The sequence below is a fragment of the Canariomyces notabilis genome (genome assembly GCF_033297395.1).
Source record: "Canariomyces notabilis strain CBS 508.74 unplaced genomic scaffold N656scaffold_3, whole genome shotgun sequence".
NCBI lineage: Eukaryota > Fungi > Ascomycota > Sordariomycetes > Sordariales > Chaetomiaceae > Canariomyces > Canariomyces notabilis.
In genome coordinates, this window is record NW_027041825.1 from 1,207,234 (window position 1) to 1,225,102 (window position 17,869).

At 55.3% G+C, this 17,869-nt stretch overlaps 4 protein-coding genes across 4 annotated transcripts; 1 reads left to right on the forward strand and 3 right to left on the reverse strand.

The window, feature by feature from the left end:
- Window positions 1-573: 573 nt before the first annotated feature.
- On the reverse strand, window positions 574-1,262 carry N656DRAFT_403412 (uncharacterized protein). Its single transcript, XM_064809538.1, has 2 exons — window positions 945-1,262; window positions 574-883 (listed from the first exon to the last, which is right to left on the reverse strand). The coding sequence occupies exons 1-2, from the start codon at window positions 1,108-1,110 to the stop codon at window positions 720-722; spliced, it is 330 nt and encodes a 109-aa protein (XP_064673410.1). The 5' UTR covers window positions 1,111-1,262; the 3' UTR covers window positions 574-719.
- A 153-nt stretch (window positions 1,263-1,415) lies between these two features.
- N656DRAFT_766128 (uncharacterized protein) lies at window positions 1,416-2,855 on the reverse strand (the record flags this gene model as incomplete). Its single annotated transcript, XM_064813454.1, has 1 exon — window positions 1,416-2,855. One exon carries the CDS (start codon window positions 2,853-2,855, stop codon window positions 1,416-1,418), a length of 1,440 nt encoding a protein of 479 aa, XP_064673411.1.
- Window positions 2,856-5,859: 3,004 nt separating this feature from the next.
- Window positions 5,860-12,224, forward strand: N656DRAFT_787447 (SPO22-domain-containing protein; the record flags this gene model as incomplete). The annotated part of the gene is made up of 14 exons (XM_064816607.1): window positions 5,860-6,007; window positions 6,087-6,109; window positions 6,416-6,755; window positions 6,827-7,557; window positions 7,612-7,865; window positions 8,515-8,660; window positions 8,875-9,438; window positions 9,504-9,601; window positions 9,707-10,429; window positions 10,479-10,606; window positions 10,693-11,092; window positions 11,645-11,687; window positions 11,747-11,922; window positions 12,012-12,224. 14 exons carry the CDS (start codon window positions 5,860-5,862, stop codon window positions 12,222-12,224), a joined length of 3,987 nt encoding a protein of 1,328 aa, XP_064673412.1.
- Window positions 12,225-12,412: 188 nt separating this feature from the next.
- On the reverse strand, window positions 12,413-17,304 carry N656DRAFT_725591 (xanthine dehydrogenase). Its single transcript, XM_064812560.1, has 3 exons — window positions 16,710-17,304; window positions 14,415-16,643; window positions 12,413-14,357 (listed from the first exon to the last, which is right to left on the reverse strand). Exons 1-3 carry the CDS (start codon window positions 16,886-16,888, stop codon window positions 12,599-12,601), a joined length of 4,167 nt encoding a protein of 1,388 aa, XP_064673413.1. The 5' UTR covers window positions 16,889-17,304; the 3' UTR covers window positions 12,413-12,598.
- Between the last annotated feature and the right edge of the window lie 565 nt (window positions 17,305-17,869).

The following is a 17,869-nucleotide window of genomic DNA, read 5'->3' on the forward strand; positions in this document are numbered from 1 at the left end:
GTGATCAAGAGGCAAAGTTGAAGGATACTACTGTCTGAGAAGATGGTTCTGGAGAAATCGAGAAGGAAGGGAACGGACCGCACCCAAAAGGCCGCTTGGAAGGTCGTCGGAGATAGGCACAGGTGTACCTAAACCGTGATGACAGTGCAGCAGTACAGCTCGCCTGAAGCTTTTAGAAGGTCACCGAAGGCTTCGGGATGATGGCGGGGTTGCAGTGTGCTAATCCGACTGGAGCCTGCGGCAATGTGCCTAAGTTATGCAGCAACCTAACGTAATCAGCCCACTGCGGCCCGAGTTACAGGCTGCCGTGCCCCTGCTGTCACCAGCCGCAGCGCCTGGTATTCTTATCGATAAGCAATCACTCGCAACCTCGCCGTTGAAGTGGCTTCGTTACTCAAAGGTCACGATCGAGCACAGAGTATCATGAAGAACAACGAAGCTATTGTACACAAAGGTCAGACAGTGATCGCACTCACAGATGTAAACATTGAGAGCATCTTAGAAAATCAGGCTTGTATCATTAACTGCATGAACATCATTGCTGTTCCTCGACTTGGTCATAGACGCGTGTCATAGCTCTAGCGATCCCAGGGATATTTGGTTCGCCAATACTCCAGTTTGTCATGTGCCGTTTCAGTCCCAAACGCCCCGTCTCCTAGATCAAACCCATAATACTTTCATAAATCGGCAGCTTTGCTGCCTTCTCAGTTCCGTGGTCGTCATGTCCATATTTCTATGTCAAGCCGGTGACCGCATCCGTCATGATCTTGGCTGACTCGATGCGAAAACAACCGTTGGTCACCATGCTGCTGGCCGAACGACTCGTTGACCTCGGGGCCAAGGTCGCCAACGAAGACGCTGAACTCGGGCGCCACGATCATCACTAACTTGATGGTCAGCAAGGAATTAAGCAGACAAATGTTCCAATGTTCCATGATCCTTACCGTCGATCAACCAAGCCTCCACCAGAAGCCGTAGAACCACACCATGAACAACAAAGACAGCAGCAGTGGCAGGGTAGATGCCTTGGACATCGACACCACCGATCATGCCAGAGCGTCCAGCCTTCGCAGTGGAGCCGGATGCACGGTTATGGGGACTTGCGACCATAAGTGTGCCGGTGGTCACAGAACGCTTGATTCAACGCTCCCCAGCGCGCTCACACAGACCTGTCATGGCAACCCTAAACCGTGTTCAACTTGAAGACTCTGGTAGAGCCAGGGCCCGGAGTGCCATTCAAATTCAGTGCCCGACGGATGGGTTGTCAGTGAGTTCAGCCATCAAGCTGGTAGCCAGCTAGGACTAAACCGTTGTTCAGCATGCCATCGTCGGCGCTGTGTGTTGTCTTCATCCTTTTCAGATATCAGACAGCTCCGAGAAGGATGGCAGCAAAGAAAGACGCCGGCACATCGTGGCTAGAGACGGGGAGGGTTTTCCCCTCTGCCGTCACTGTTCCGGCGACTGCCCGCGCGATGTGGTGCCGGATTCTCGGGAGAACTTCTCGTGCCACCAGAGTCTGGGGAACGTGACATGCCGGGGTTATGGGAACCCCCTGACCGCTGCTGGGCGTGACTCTGTCGCTGCATGTTCATGAGCCACGTGGTGTGCATGTTGAGCACACCGACCTTGTTGGCAAGCTCTGAGAGCTGCTCGGTGATGCGCGAATTTGCTTGGAGCCGCAGGAGGGACTGGCTCGCATCCATCTCCAACACCTTCCTGCGCAGGTCCTCGATATGCGATTCCATGCGCTCGAATTGTGCGAGCATATAGTCCTCGGTTGAGCCCCACGCTCCATTCTCACTGCCACTGAAACTGTTAGAGGTCTCAATAGGTTCCTGGCCTGCAGCCGTGGCTCGCCCAGCATCCAAGAGAGCGACATCCACGGCCAGAACTCGAGGAGTGGCCGGTAATGCATGACGCCGTTCCCGCCGTTCCCGCCGCTCTTGCCGCCGCTGTTCTCGATCTTTGGTGCGAGTCTCTATAGCCGCGAGACGTCCAGAGAGGTCGTCAATTATTTTGCGGTCTTCGGCTCGCTCCTGGATCAAACGGCCAATCCCTTCGAACGAGCATCCATCTCCCTCGTGTTCCTGGACAGTTCGACGCTTCCCCTCCACCTTGCAGCCTGCTGTGTGCCACTTGCACCGTGTTAGCCCATCGGGGCAGTCGTTGGATTTGTGCTTCTCCAAGCGGTGGCGCAATATTGTCTTGCCGCAATCTGTGCATTCGATTGTTGCTCCGTTACAAGTAAAGTCGTAGTGCGCATCAAGCTCAACGAGGGTCACAACCTCGTCGCAGTACTGGCAGTTCACCTCTTGGTGCAGACACCCCTTTGCTGGCATGGCGTCGCGGCGCGCGATGCGCTTCTTGCATCTGGGATCTGGGCAGCGAACCAGCGTGAACTCGCAGCGGCGCTCATAGTGCCCCTCGAGGTGCTCACGGGAGCATTCATGGCCACAACCCCTATTAGGGCACTTGACCCTGAGGCGGTCCAACTGATCCTTGATGATTAACGGAAGTCGAAGGTAGTCTCGCGTCTTGTCGATGGGCCGGCGGTCAATCGGGCAGACTGCTTGCATCTCGAGCGCTCGATTGATGCATCCAGCGCAAAAGGTGTGGCCGCACGGCGTTGTTATCGGAAAGTGAAATGGGGTGCGGCATACTGGACAAAGCAGTGTCTCGTCAACGGGCCCGATGTACTCGAGGGTCTGGTAGTCGATCTCGAGAAGTGTAGAGTCCGCTCGCGACGCGCAAGCAACGGCACTGCTCGACTGCGGGGAAGCTGGACGATGAATGGGTGATGCGGGTCGGGATGTCGGCTCTGTCATGCCCTCCTCTGGGGTATTCGGAGGCGGCATCGTATTGTGGTGACGCGCACGTAGCGTTGCGTTGAGAATGCCTAGCCTTTGAGGAGGGTCGATGAACCAAGATGGACCAGATCAGTCGAAAGTGCAGACATCCATGAGGAAGAAAGAGCAGGCAGATAGGTAAGAGAAATAAATAGGGCCGGAGGTTTGATAGGGTTGTTTCATTTCACCGTTGGATTCCGAGCCCTATTCAAGAACCAAAGGTCTATTGTGCTTTCAGTCAACAATGGGAGTTGGAGACGCGGTATTGTTACTATTGTGCGCAAAGAGCACGCACGGCGTTGCCGAGGTCGAGATCGCGTTGAGATAAATTGGTAGGCCAAGGGCTTCTTGTGAGCCAACGCTCGGACCACCTGAAGAATACGGAGTACAAGCGGTAAAACTCGTCATCGGTTCCTAACTTCATTTACGTCCCTTTACACAATAGTGACAATATTGTTGGCGCAGTCTCTAGATTCATTGTTGTATGAAACTTCCGAAGACAATAGATCAATGAAGACACTCAAGTTAGCCTTCATTCTCATTGAGAGTCACCACAGCAGGCCAGATGGCGGTGTCCAGCTTGGAGTGGAGCCAGCAGTGGCTGATGTAAGGATAACGGGTTAACAGACACATGTTCAACCTCTCTGGACAGAAGGTGAACCCCTCACTCAATAGAGAGAGAGAGTCTGTTGATGGAACATGTCACTTAACAAAAGGATCCATGCCCAGCAATTCTGGAGCTTCAAGGCTCATATTCAAGGAGGAGTCTGTATAGGCACCCTCTCTCCTGTTAATCCCCTGTCACTTGCATTGGCGAAGTATCACGTTTCCTTTCTCCCGAAGCAAGTAACTCTCCCGGTGTTGTCGGGCTGCCGGGTACTCTGCCCATCTCCCGTCGGATCCTCCATGGGCCCCGACCGGCTTGACGATCTACTCTCTAGCATCCAGTCCCCGGCAGACATCTAGAAGCCTATCATGCAAAGAAGACCGAACAGTCACTGCTACTCTCATCTTTCTGATGTTTCTCTTTACTGTTTTCATCTCCTCCCTGATCTAGTTTAAGGTTTGCATGGCCTCTGACTCTTGAACAGGGTATCCATTGATTTCTCCCCGTGTTCGCTTTCACTTACAAGCCCTGCCTTCTCCCTGTGTTCTCAGGTGGCGGAGGCCTTCAGTCACTCTAGAGAATAGGACGGTCTGGGATCGTTACTGAATATGAATGAGTGGATTGGATACTACAGCGAGAGTTGGTTCTAAGCCCCAGTGATTGTAAACGTACCTTAGACACCACCTACTCGGTAGGGTACGCAGATACTCTCCTTGATCGTTATTGGACGGCACAATACATGTGCTCAACCTGAATTTCACCAAGGCTGGCATATTCCAAACTCTCAGGGGATGTTGATCTCTATGGCTCGTCATAAATACCTCTCAACTGCTGGATGTCATGAGGATGACCCCTTTGAGACTGTGTTCAACCATGCAGGAATAAGGGGTACCGGTATAACCAACCAACCCCAAGGTCGATGAGCAGATTTTATATACGAGTAGCCGGTAGTCGGAACGATGGAATTGGCGGTCAGGTCTCTTTGAGCTGCTGACTGACTGCTTAGTTACGTTTTACGAGCAGATCGCGAGGACATTTAAGATTGCCATGTGTTGCCTGTGACACTCTGACACACGTGTAACCGAGGCCTATCGGGTACCTAAGACATCAGGTACGAAGATCTGATGAGTTCGGACTATCGGTAGGACGTCCAACATCGCTTGTCATTAATCGTAGAGGCCACGATGGGTCTTGCTCTGACCCACGAGCTGCTCTTGGCCAAAGGAATGGATCAGCCAAGAGTGTGTAATCCGGAACTGTGGCCGAGGGCTCTGTTCTGGTAACGCCCCCGTTTGTTTGGCATTACCAAATGGTACCGAAACGCACAACGGCCAAGTCATGTGAAGAACCCCGATTCAGACATGCGCAGAAAGGCGGCGGGCGCCGCACATCCCATCCCATCGTTCCCAGAGCCAACCAGAAACGGAAATGGCACACACGATTGCATCTCTGCGCTTGGCGGCTCAGACCCAGGAGTAGCCGGGCTCGAGCCGGGGCAAAATGAGGAGAACCTAGGATGAAGTCAAGCTAAGGCAGCGTTTGAGGGTAAAGACATCCACTTGGGCCAACAAGGTATACCGTACGGAGTGCTGTGGGATCCGAGTAGAATCGCAATTGCGCCTTGAAAAGGAATTGGGTCAAGCCGACATCACTACCTACGTGTTGAGGTTCCATTCTCCAGCTGTGCGGTGCGGTGTAACTCGAATTCAAAAGATTATCTGCGTGGGCGAGGTGGGTTCAACCTGGAAGTCGTGACCTGCGCGTGGGGCTGCGAACCATGCTGCGCTGCAGGCAGTGACGGTCCCCACCCAGCCCCTCCTCTACCCCCCCGGGCTGGCCCCCCAAAGTTTACCCCTCGGTCCAGCCCAGGCTGCTGCAGCCGGGAAGCCGAATTCAAACACCCCGGTCGCTCACTGTGGTTCGCAAGCCTGTCCCGCGGTGTGCGAGAGGTCAGATTTAGGTCCAGGTGGAGAACGATTTCTTTAAACTAGAGCCGCCGACTGCTCGACTGCTCTTGCTCGCCCAGACAACCATGGAATGCCATCAATTGCGTGCCGGAATGCTTAGAGCTATTCGGCCACAATAGCAATTGCTTGTCGCCCTCGACTGTCGTTACAGGAATCGAGTTAAATTACTCTTCGACTAACAACCATCCTCATTCCGTCCGAACAGTCATCGAGAGAGACAACAGGTGGAGCTGAAAGGGGGTACAGCACGAGGCAGGCACGCTGGCAGCAACAGCAGCGACAGCGGCAGGAGCACCAGAGCCAGCGGTCGCTGCGTCGGGATAGACATCGAATCGACGCAAATTGCTGCGAGGAGCCGTCGGCCCTGCTCAAATGAGCGACGAACTCGAGGCCCGTTGCGTAACCACAGCACCCAATGGGAGCAGCGTCCCACTAGGCAATGACGGCAACCGAAGCCATGGAGAGGGCGAGCGGGAATGAGGCCAAGGCCTCCAAGTCCGAGAGCGAAACAACCTCCAAGGATCACCATACGGCTGCCGCAGACGATGCCCACAGGACCCCGAAGAAGCGACGCAAGGTGAACCATGGTGAGCACTGCCGCAGATTCTTATGTCTCCCTGTAGCTGGGCCCTCGCAAAGCTAACGTCGCCTGCCTGTTCATCGCAGCTTGCCTCTACTGCCGCCGATCTGTAAGTCACCAACCCCCCAAGGCGCCAGGGCTACCCCATCTCTACTTCAGCAATTGGGCCTTTCTCCCCGTGTGGCGCACCAAGCTGCTACCGCCGAGAGCCACTGCGGCAGCACGCAGACGTCCGCACGCCCACTCAAGGCGGCAATATGCACCCCATCAGAAGTCGTGATAGTGGCTAACTATGTCATGCTGCTTTGGCTGCCTCCAGCATATGACGTGCGACCTCGTATGTACCCTCCCATGACTTGGATTATTGGTCCCCTTGTGGCGGACAAGCATTGACCTGAGGCTGTGGCGCGGACAGGAGAGGCCGTGTACGAGATGTATCAAGCGCAACATTGGGCACCTGTGCCATGATGAACCCCGTGACCACGAGTCAAGGAAGTCCAAGAGCGTGCTGGCGACGCCAACCGTTCAAGACTCGGCTTCCCAGCCGGACCTCGGGCCCAGCACCGTGAGCCAGAGCGCCGCCCCGATGAGGCCGCCCTCGTTCGACTCGGCCATGAGCAGCGGACCAGGGCAGGATGCGAAGGCCTCATTTGATGCCGCAGCCCTGGCAAGCCGGGGTAATCCCCTCCAGCTCGTGCAACCCACACCAGTGTCCAGCATTCAGACGACCGCGCTGAGCACTACCATGAGCCAATGTAGGCGGCTACATCCCTTAAACTCGTTTGTTTCTGCACAGGGGCGGGAAACTGACACTGCCGTCCCACAGTCGCCGGCTTTTCGGACGCTTGGCTATCCTCGCAGAACCATTTTCACGACATGCATAACTTCCACCCCAACTATGTGATTGCGCCCGAGGTCACAAATGAGTACAATCTCTTGAGTGACTTTTTGCAGACGAGCCTGCTTGACGACGGCGCGCTCGTTACAGATGACCCCAACCGGGCCGACTCGGTTTCGGGGTTCCCCACCAGCAACGCCATGTTGCCCCCGAGCGCCGTCCCGGGGAGCTCGATGCTGCCGCCCAATTCTGAGCAGGGCGTCAACATCCCGAGGCCCTCGAGCGCTCTCCCGACGGATAAGGCTCGCGAATACTACCTCCAGGCCGCGGACCCGTCGGGCAACGCTGCGCCAGAAGAGCGCATGCGCCAGGTTTTGCAGGCAAAGTACGACGCAGGCCTGCTGAAACCATTCAACTACGTCAAGGGATACACCCGCCTATCGACGTACCTCGACACCCACGTCGCGCCGTCGTCCAAGCAGAAGATTCTTAGGCAGCTCGATCGGTTCAGGCCGAAATTTCGCGAGAAAATGAAGGACCTTACCGATATGGACCTTGTTTTGGTCGAGATGTGGTTCGAGAGGACTCTGATGGATTATGACCGCGTGTTTGCAAGTATGGCTGTCCCTGCTTGCTGCTGGAGGCGGACAGGGGAGATTTTTAGGGGCAACAAGGAGATGGCCGAGCTCATTGACGTGCCGGTCGAGGACCTCCGAGGCGTAAGTACACATGCGGCAATACCGCTGGTGTCTAGTTCTGACGGCGTGCACTAGGGCAAGATTGCTCTTCACGAGATGCTCACAGAAGAATCCAATGTGAGGTATTGGGAAGAGTTTGGAACCATCGCATTCGACCCGGCCCACGACACGCTCCTCACGGCCTGCTCGCTCAAGAATCCTTATGACGAGACGAAGCGCATCGTGAACTGCTGCTTCTCATTCAGGATCCGCAGAGATGACCACAAAGTGCATGTTCTTTCCTCACTCACAGCGCCTGTCTGTCTGCTAACGTGCCGCCTCCAGTCCGAGTTTAATCATCGGAAACTTTCTTCCTCACGACCCGGAGATCGAACAGCATTAGTATACCATGGCCACCCTGCTTTTGCATGTCTTGACTATGCTCAATTCCCCACTCACCCGCTGTGCATACATATCTTCCAAGCCCGCAGAAGGAGCGGCCTCGCTCTCCCTACTGGGCTCTCATATGAGAGTTAACCGCCTGTTTCGGGAGTATATGCAGTATCAGCATTGATCATAGGCAAGGCGGACCATGGCGTTGTGGCTGGCTTCACTTACAACCAAGAACGATGAAGGCACTGCCAAAGTCGAGATATTATACCCTAAAAGCTAGCATCATTGAGAGCAAGCAGGGGCCTTTCTGGCGGGAGATTATACCGGGTCCTATACAAAAGGCTTATACATAAAATGGAATGGGTTAGCCTCATAAGAGGCGGTTACGGGCCTTTGACCAGTCCCTCTGAATTGCCATGGTCGTGCCTTCCACAGGGAAGTAAGGTACTTGCCTTGAGCGGAAACCGGACCTTGCGCTGCATCGTGACTGCCTGGATCAATTGATCATGCGGGTGTTAACATTCTAGTCGTTCCATTACCTTGTGGAAAGTTGAGATATTCGTTCTGGGTTCTATTGATCCCGGTAGATGGACCGTTATCGCACAGGTACAACTCTGGACAACAGAAAACGGGAACCGCCTACACCCCCAAACTCGCGATGCCTCCGATCCGGACACCCAAACATGCGTCTGCCTCGGCCTCTCGCTCCCAGGCAACCGGGAAATCCGAGAAGCGAATCGAGGCAGCAGTCGGTACGTTGCAATCATCACCACCACAAACTTTATCTTCCCCAGGTCACCCATCCATCCATCGAACTCTAACAAACCCTTCCCTCTCAACACACCTCATATCCCCCTTTCCAATTTACCCCAACCCACTAGATAGATAGATAGTAGCACCCCAAACTCCAGAGTTGAGTCAACCACAAACTAACACACAGCATTGACACTTTGACATAAACAAAAGAATTCGCCTCCTACCTGAAACGCCTCCTCACAAATCACCCATCCGACACCCCGCTCACAGAATCCCTTGTCTCAGACGCCGCAAGCCACATCGACCGTCTCCATGCCTGCCACCAGACCTATGTCCCTGGCCTGTCGGGCGACCCGGAGGTGGACGCGCTGGCGACGGGGTTGTGGAATTTGTGTACCCGTCTTGGGAGGGAGGAGGAACTTAAATGTCGGACGGAGGGTGGGGGTAGTACTGCGGTTGTGAATGTGAATGTGATTGTGAATGGGGGTGGTGGTGGTGGTAATGGTAATGGTAATGGTAATGGGGGCGGTGGTGGTGGTGGTGCTGGTGGTGGGCGTGAATGGGGGCAGGAGAAGGGGCTGGGTATCATCAGTCGGCAAGGGGTTGCAGGGGGGAAAGGGGGCCAGAAAGGAACAAGGCTTTCCCGGTTGTACCTCCACGGCAAGGTCCTCGCGTTCCATCTCCTGGGTGTTGCCCGGCCGAAGGAGAATGGGAGGGTTGGGGTTGTGGTTAGGTTAATGAGGTTGGGGTTCAAGGTGGTTAGGGATTGCATCGGTGAGTTCTCGTTGGAGGGGTGCTTGGGGTGCTTGTGGGTGTATTGCTGACGGTTTGATATCTAGATGCCGGCGACTCGAAGCTTGCTGGTCTAGTGATCCAGTCAGTTGCTGACTACAAAGGGTGGCTGCAGGATATGGCGGAGAGACTGCCTGATGAGGAGGTTAAAGAGTGCAGGTGCCTGGAGGTGGAGTATTTCATTATGAGGACTGCGCTGGTATGAAGAGTCGAACAGGATGTGGTTGGGTGGTTTTGCTGACTGTCTCAGTCGTGGCTCGAGGACCGGCTCGATGTCGCGGAGCATATGTACACCAAGACGGAACGGCTCCGCCAGTATCTCTCCCCGGACTACGCAGAACGGCTGGCTGATGTTCTTTACGAGATTGGGAAATCTCTGTCGTCCCGGAGCGATTTTACCATTGCGGTCAAGTGGCTCGAACGAGCAAATGAGATCATCAACAGCCAGGAACTTGAGCGACTATCTCGGGAAGGCGTCGAGTTGCGTCTCGCAGTTTTACAAGCTCTGGTTACCGCCCTCTTGGGCACTGGAACTGCGGATGGACTTGGAAAGGCTAAAAACTACGTGGAGTACATCGAGGCGGAGGCAGGCAACAGACTGGTTGTCTCGTTGCTAAAGCTCGAGCTGTTGCAGAAGACGCCCGCCGAGGTGTTCGACAGCGAGGCGTACGCTGACGTTTTGAGGCATATCATCCGGAACTTTGGCTTCTCGGAGTCGGGATTTAAGCTGATTGTCCACCACATCCGGAAGCTCCACGACAAGAGTCCCGGCGCAGGATGTGCGGTACTTGATGATTTCATTCTGGTGCTCAGGGGCTCGGAAAGGGGTGAGTGGATAGAAAAGGCCGTGGTCACACGTGTTTGGATGATTATCAACCAGAGGGATTCTGTTGAGACCATCAACTCCGTCAAGGGTGTTCTTGAACATCTTACAGCACCCCTGAGTGCGGAAGCTGCAGTGGCGGCTCAAGCGGTAAGTCATTGCCAGCCGTCTGTAACGTCATGCTTACTCCTGGATGCAGTTGATATGGAAAAAGCTGGAATCCAGCTACAGTCAAGGACAGTACGACTTGGCCGAGAGCTGGTGCCAACTGTCGCTTCACAGCGCCTTTCAGAACTGCGGTCCTGGCAACACCTCTAAATTGGAGAGGTAGGCCTTCCCCTTTAAGGCAGGTTCTTGTGAGAGAAGTTGACATCGGAAAGGAAATTGATCCTGTGTGCTCTTGCGAGAAACAGCTTGGACACGGCTGTGTCGAATATCCGCAAGATGTCCCAGCATAGCTGGAAAGAACCCATGACCGCGTATCTGGCCTTTAAAGTCGCAGTTCGGGTCGAAGACCGAGAGATGGCTGAAAAATGTCTCGAGACCGTTGCCCAGGTGCCGGATCACGTCGACTACCTCGGAGCCTGCATAGCAGAATCTCAAAAGGCAGGGGATATTATGTGCGCTATTGCCGCCTTGAAGAAGCTCAAGGAGAAATACGAGTACAAGGAACCGAATCCGGTACATCTGCCAGCTCTATTCCGATGTACGATCCGGCTCTTAAACTTGCTCGAAGACAGGCCAGGTCCGGATGTGGACGGCATCGCGAACGATCTTTGCCTGGAGTTCGAAGCTGGTGGGTTCACCCGTATTGTCCGCCGGAAGTTATTTATTCTGAGTACACTAGTTGTTCTAGCGCTGGAGCGACAGAAGGAGGGTGGCGTCTCGTCACGAAAATTGTTCACGGTCGATGAGCTCGAGTGGTTCAGTAGGAACGCCTACAATATCGCTCTGAAGAATACATCGACATGGGAACTCCGCTGCGTTGTGAGGATGCTGAGCGCGTGCGTCGATATCAATGGCCATTTTCCGTCCGACATCGGGTCCAAGGTCGAGTTGTCCTTGAAGACTCTCTTCTCCCGCTTCGTCATTGTGTCTGCACTGGTCGCCCTTGCGAGGACCCAAGACAATGTCGAAAAGCAGCTGCAAGACTACACGGTAATGCGAAAGCACGTCAAAGCTTTTGACGCCGAGCTTCCCGGATATCTCCCGCAATTAGATGAGCAGTCAAGGGACGATATGCTGCGGAAGCAGGCTACATTGCTGGCGTTTGACTTTGAAGCTGCTGTTGCGCTGAAGGATTGGGATGATCTCGGTGGGATAGTGCAGAGGGCAGTGCCCTGCAAGAGCATCACCGCGTTCCAGGCAATGGCGGACAGTCTGCTGAGAGCCCAGGCTCCGGGACAAGGTATGTCGGTTCCTGCCAGTGAAAATCTCTCGTTTGCTGACATTGGTTTGGTCTTTCAGCCCTGTATTCCACCATGCGCAAGCTAGTTAACGAGATCTGGGCTCTGGAAAGATTTGACGCTTTGAAGCTGGCAAAATATACTCGTTGTCTCTTTCAGGCGACGTTACCGCTGGATGACGGGCTCGCGATGAAGCTGCTAGAGGAAGCGAGCAGCAAAGCCAGAGAGTTGCGAGAGGTGAGCCCCTTTTCTGGTACTCAGATACGCCTCGAAAATAGGGGCGTATTCATCGGATAGTTGGATCCATCTACTAACATCTCGTTCAGAGCGACGCCAGCTGGCCTGAGGAGGAACTGGAGTGGATGGCGACCACGGCGTTCAACCACGCTATCGACTGCTACAGTGCTCACGAGATTGAGCGAGCCAAACGGTGGGCAACCAAGGCCATCAGTTTGGCGCATTATTGCAACGATGGAAAGCTGGAAGAAATCCTGCAGAGCAAGTACATGCAGCTGAGCTTTGACGGGAAGTCGGGGTGATCTATCTTTGCATGCACATACGGGAATTGCATATGCTATGGGGTGGTTCTACGTTCATGCATGCTAGTGGATAGCTTCATTCAGGTCCTGGCGAAATGCGGCATTGGAGTGGCAGCTTTGGAGATGGCTCCTATTGCTTTGCCTACGCAATCCTCCTGCCAAACAGAGAAATACGTTTAGCAGTGCTTCATTATCAATCAAGGCATCGTCCTTTGTTGCGCAGAAGAGCTATATTCATTCACCCGAAAACCACCTATGGCTTTCCCCTTCATGGATGAATACACAGGCGAATAAACAACCGACCAAGATGCCCTTCCTTCCCGGCAACAATAGAACAAGACGTATTTAACCCAGAACAAAGAGAAACTAACCATTCATATAGCAATAAAGAAACTCTTCTCCCCCTCCTTAGGCTTAACCCGCGCCCTCTCAACAATAGGATCCACACACGCAAGTCTGATGCGCTCCGGCGTGGCCGGACTCTCCAGCCTCAACAACCCATCACCCTCTTTATCCTCACCCTCACCAGCACCTTCACCGTCAACACCACCCACCAACTTGGGCTTGACACCATAATCCGCCCTCGCAGCAACAAGCGCATCCCGAATGGCGAAAAACACAGCACTCCCCATAAACAACGGCGGCTCCCCGACCCCTCTACTGCGCTGAATCGTCCTCAGCTCAGCCCACTCCACATCCTTGAGCAAACCGACGTTCCACACCTGGGGTATGTCCCGAAACCCGGGAATCTTGTATGCCCCCGGTCCCCGGGTGAATAAATTCCCCTTTAGGGGACCGTTGCGCAGCCAGAGGGACTCTTCCATGGTGAATAAGCCCACGCCCTGAATAAACGCCCCCTGGATCTGGCCGTAGTCGATGGCAGGGTTGATGGATTGTCCTACATCCATTTTGATGTCGGCGCGAAGGCAGGTGAATGTGCCGGTGAGTGTGTCGATCTCGACCTCGGCGGCTGTTACGCCCTGGGTGAAGTAGAAATACATTTTGCCTGTGTTTTCGCCCCAGGTGTAGCCGATTTCGGGGGTCTTGTAGAACCCTTGCGCGGACAAATTCACCCGGTCGTAGTAGGCTGCATGGGCGAGGTCTTTCATGCTGGCATTAGGCCCGAGTTTCGCGCGGTAGGGTGCTAGGCGGGCGTTGAGCTGCTCGCAGGCGTTGTGAATCGCGTAGCCGTTCAGGTCGGATGAGGCGGAGGCCGCTGTCGCGGAGGAGTTGGCGACTGTGTTGGTGGCGGTTTCGGAGATGAAGACGGACTCTAGGGGAACGCCTAGTGCTTGCGCGGCGATTTGGGTCATTTTGGTGTGTAAGCCCTGACCCATCTCGGTGCCCCCGTGCGCGACGAGGACGGAGCCGTCGTGGTAAATGTGCACGAGCGCGCCGGCCTGGTTGTACCAGAGTGCTGTGAAGGAGATGCCGAATTTGGTGGGGATGAGAGCCAGGCCGCGCTTGCGCCATTTGTGGGTTTCGTTGAAGCGGGCGATGGCCTCGCGCCGGCTGGCGTAGGAGGATTCTTCCTGGACTTGCTTGTACATGAGCGGCACGTGCCAGTCGGTGATGGGCTGGTTGAAGTGCGTCAGCTCGCCGGGCTGGTACATGTTGATCTCGCGCAGCTTTTCCACCGGCATGCCCAGCCGGTCGGCCACCTCGGACATGTACGTCTCGGCGATGAACATGCCCTGCGGCCCGCCGAAGCCGCGGAAGGCCGTGTTGGACATGGTGTTTGTCTTGCAGACGCGGCCGCGGACGTGCACGTTGGGGATCATGTAGCAGTTGTCGGAGTGCGTCATGGCGCGTTCGCACACGGCGCCGCTGAGATCCCAGCTCCAGCCGCCGTTGTTGAAGATGTCGAGGTCGAGCGCCTGGAGTTTGCCGTCCTTGTTGACACCGACTTTCCACCTCCCTAAAAAGGGGTGTCGCTGGCCGGAGACTACCATGTCCTCCTCGCGTGTAAGCATGCATCGCACCGGCCGGCGCGTCTTCTTCGCCGCCAGCGCCAGAATGGTGCTGAGCTGGACCGATCGGGATTCCTTGCCGCCAAACCCACCACCGAGGCGCTTGACTCGGCAGACGACCTTGTTGGCCTGAACACCACAAACCTTGGCGGCGTATGCTTGTCTAGAAACAGTCAGCAGACATTATCATGGCAAAAACAAAAGACAAGGCAACACTTACGCTTCCCTCGGATTCTGTGTACTTGACCAAATCTCCATCTCGCCGTCCTCAGGCTTGGGAATCACCACCGATGCGTTTGTCTCCAGGTAGAAATGCTCCTGCCCACCCATCCTCGCCACGCCGGTGAACACATAATCACACTTCTTAAACGCCTCCTCCGGGTCCCCCTTCTTGATCTCCCTGAAGAAGTTGAAGAAGCTCTCCTTCTCAATGGCCTCCTCGATGCTAAAGACAGCCGGCAGCTCCTCGTACTCAACCTTGACGGCACGGGCGCCCTCTGCGGCGCGCGCAGCCGACGTGGCAAGGATCAAACCGATCGGTTGTCCGGCAGTGTACACCGTATCCTCCGCAAAAAAGACCTCCTCAAATTGCGGCGCACCCCAACGATTGGCTTCCGGACTCGGCATGTCGTTCTTGTCCACGTAGTCCACCACGCCGGGAACCTCAAGCGCGGCGGAGTAGTCAACCGACAATATCTTGGCATGAGCCTTGGTGGACAGAACCAGACACCCGTAGAGCTCGTTCTTGAGCGGCGGGATGTCGTCCGTGTACTGCGCTTCACCAGTGACCTGTTTCAAAGCCGCAACGTGCGGGTTGGATTTCCCAACCGTTTCTTGCATGTATGCCGCTGCGGCCGCCTTGTCTTCCTTGCCCGTGGAGACGTCCCGCTCAAGCTCGGGCACGGCTTCCGCGTCGGCCTCGCCGCTGCCAAGGCTCTGCATCACCTCGTGATAGAAGCGGTAGAAGAAGCCCAGGGCGAGGGATTTTCGGTACGAAGCCATGCCGCCGGGCACACCGAATTCCAGATTGAAGTCTTGTTCCAAGGCGTTCATGGCCCCTTCGAGTGTGTCAAGCTCGGCGAACTTCTTTCCGGTAAGGTAGGCGTTGGCCTTCTTTGCAGCCACCGTCATGGGTGCCATGCCGCCATACACGAGGTTGGCTACCTCGACGATGCCGTCTTCGCTGAGGCGGAGTCTCAGGGCTGCCGTGACAATGGCGATGTCGTCATCCTTTCGCTTTGCCTGTTTGTAAGCACGGAGGAACTCGGTTTTCGGCTGGGTGAGCGGGATGCGGATTGAGGTGAGAATGGCTTCAGTCGGCAGCGCTGTCCGGCGGTAGCCCTTGAAAAAATCGCTCATGGGTATCTCGGTCTCCTTTACCAGCGACTTGGCCACCAGCACGGCGTCGGCTGCCATGAACACCGGGTTCAAGTCTGAGATTGGGGACGCAGTAACCAAGTTGCCAGCCGGTGTGCCCACGTTTCTGATCTGTCTGCCCGCGAAGTATTTGAGCTGCTTGTAAATGGCGGCGAACACCTGTCCTTGAGCCTCGCCGTAATGCTTGATCGCTTCCTGGCAAACCCTTTCGAGGTCCGTAAGCGTAATATTCGCCCCGATCTCAACATGATCCTCCTTCAAACTGTACTGCCGCAACTCGGCTATGTCGCCCACATAGACCGACACGGGATACTGCAGCGCCTTGAACTTGATCTCGATCTGCGTCTCGGTACTGCCACCAATAATCTTGGCGGTGGGATACGCGGCCTTGATCTCGAGCAGCTGGTTCAGGGTCACGGGCCGAAACCACCGCTTGCGCTTGTTGCCAAAGGCCAGCGGGCGCAACTCCTGCTTCCTCAGCGCCGGCGGGAAGATGAGCTCCGTGTCCGGGTTGTACTCGATAAACCCCGGCGGGGTGAATCTCTTGATTGCCTGCCCGTCGCCATCAACACCATCCACCTGGCCATCTTTCTTACAACACCCACCACCTGCACCATCATCATTCTTCTCCATACAACACCCACTCCCCCCATTCACCGTACTCTTCCCACACCCCTGCCCCCTCGGCGCACCGGACGCTCTGACACTAAAAGTCTGCGCGGCATCAAGAATCGGTCTGTAGCCCGTGCAGCGACACAAGTTCCCATCAAACGCCTCCTCAACGTCATGCTCGGTCGGGGCCTGGTTGTTCCGCAGCAGGGCGTACAAGCTCATGACAATCCCGGGGGTACAAAACCCGCACTGCGACCCGTTGCCCTTGGCTAACCTTTCCTGAGCCGGGTGGGGGCGGTTGACGTTGCCGATGCCCTCGACCGTGATGACATGCTTGCCGTCGACAGACACCAAGGGCGCGAGACAGGCGTTGACGCTGGCGTGGTAGATTTGCTTGGTCGTGGGGTTGTACTGGGATACCACCACGGTGCAGGCGCCGCAGCCACCTTCGCCACAGCCGCTGGTAAACAGGTCAGGATACTAAGGTAATGGGGGTGGGGGGTTGGATGGGGAAAGGGGGTCATACAGCTTTGTGCCTCTCAGGCCGATGCCCCGGAGGTATTCTAGCAGGGTGACCTCAGGGTCGATCTCGTCCAAGACAACGCGGGTGCCGTTCAAGTAGAAACGGAGTGTATCGTCAAAGGCGGTCGTGAGTGTGCCGGGTGGTGGCAAGCTGGGCTCTGGAGAGACGGCCGAGGGAGCCATGATGGGCTAAGTAAACGTCTAAGATCCGGGTCCAACCAATGTTGATGCTGGACGTTTCGTGCAATGGGATCAACCAAGAGTGGATCGTCTTCACCATGCGAATCGCCGATTTCACGGTGACTTGCGTGTGTAATGCTGTCAAAAAACCCCGTCCGGCGAGGTGCGAGGTGAGATGTAGATGGGTGGCGAGCTGCGGTTATAAAAGGGAAGCGGTCTTATCCAGATGCCGGGTACTCATGTACAGTGAAGTACTCTAATAACTTCAGTGCCCGCTCCGCCGGTTCCCGATGATGGGTGCGTTTGCTCCGCCCTGGATATGCAAAAGGGGACAAACAACACAAGTGCGGGCTCCGTTCTTGAGACCGGACAGGGATAGCAGTTAAAGATATCACGGATGTCTGATGTCTTAGGTTACTACGGGCCAGCTTCTTATCGGAAGGGCGGGGTTGATGATGCAGTTAGCGCGGGGATCGGCCCCACCTCAAAGGACGGAGGCGAGCCAAGGCCCGCATCGGCCAGCTCCGCGGTGCGCCAACCGCCGACAATCGACGGTCATAGTAGACCCTAACCCTGAATTTGCTGGCAGGCAACATAGACTCATAGAGATCTCGGCGTCAATGGCATCGTGGAATTGATGCGGAAGGCCATATGCCTGCAACTGTCGCTTCTGGCCAGTGAACGAGCTATGTGGCTCTTGCTCGTGATGAAAGGGGATTGTCTGGTATATGACCTCGCTGCTGGGAATCGGTCGTTGGGCCCTTTGGTGAAATTGTGGACTGTCAAACGACAGAGAGACAGAGAAGAACAGAAGGGCATCGGCCCTGCGAGATACATTATTCTGCCGTTTTGAATTCTAGCAAAGGCAGCGTCATGACATACTGTACATACATACTGTACGATGCAGAGAATTCAGCGACAAACAGCATCCATATGCAGAGCCCAACTCTCAGCGAGGAAGTCACGGTACCTTAGTTTGGGCGA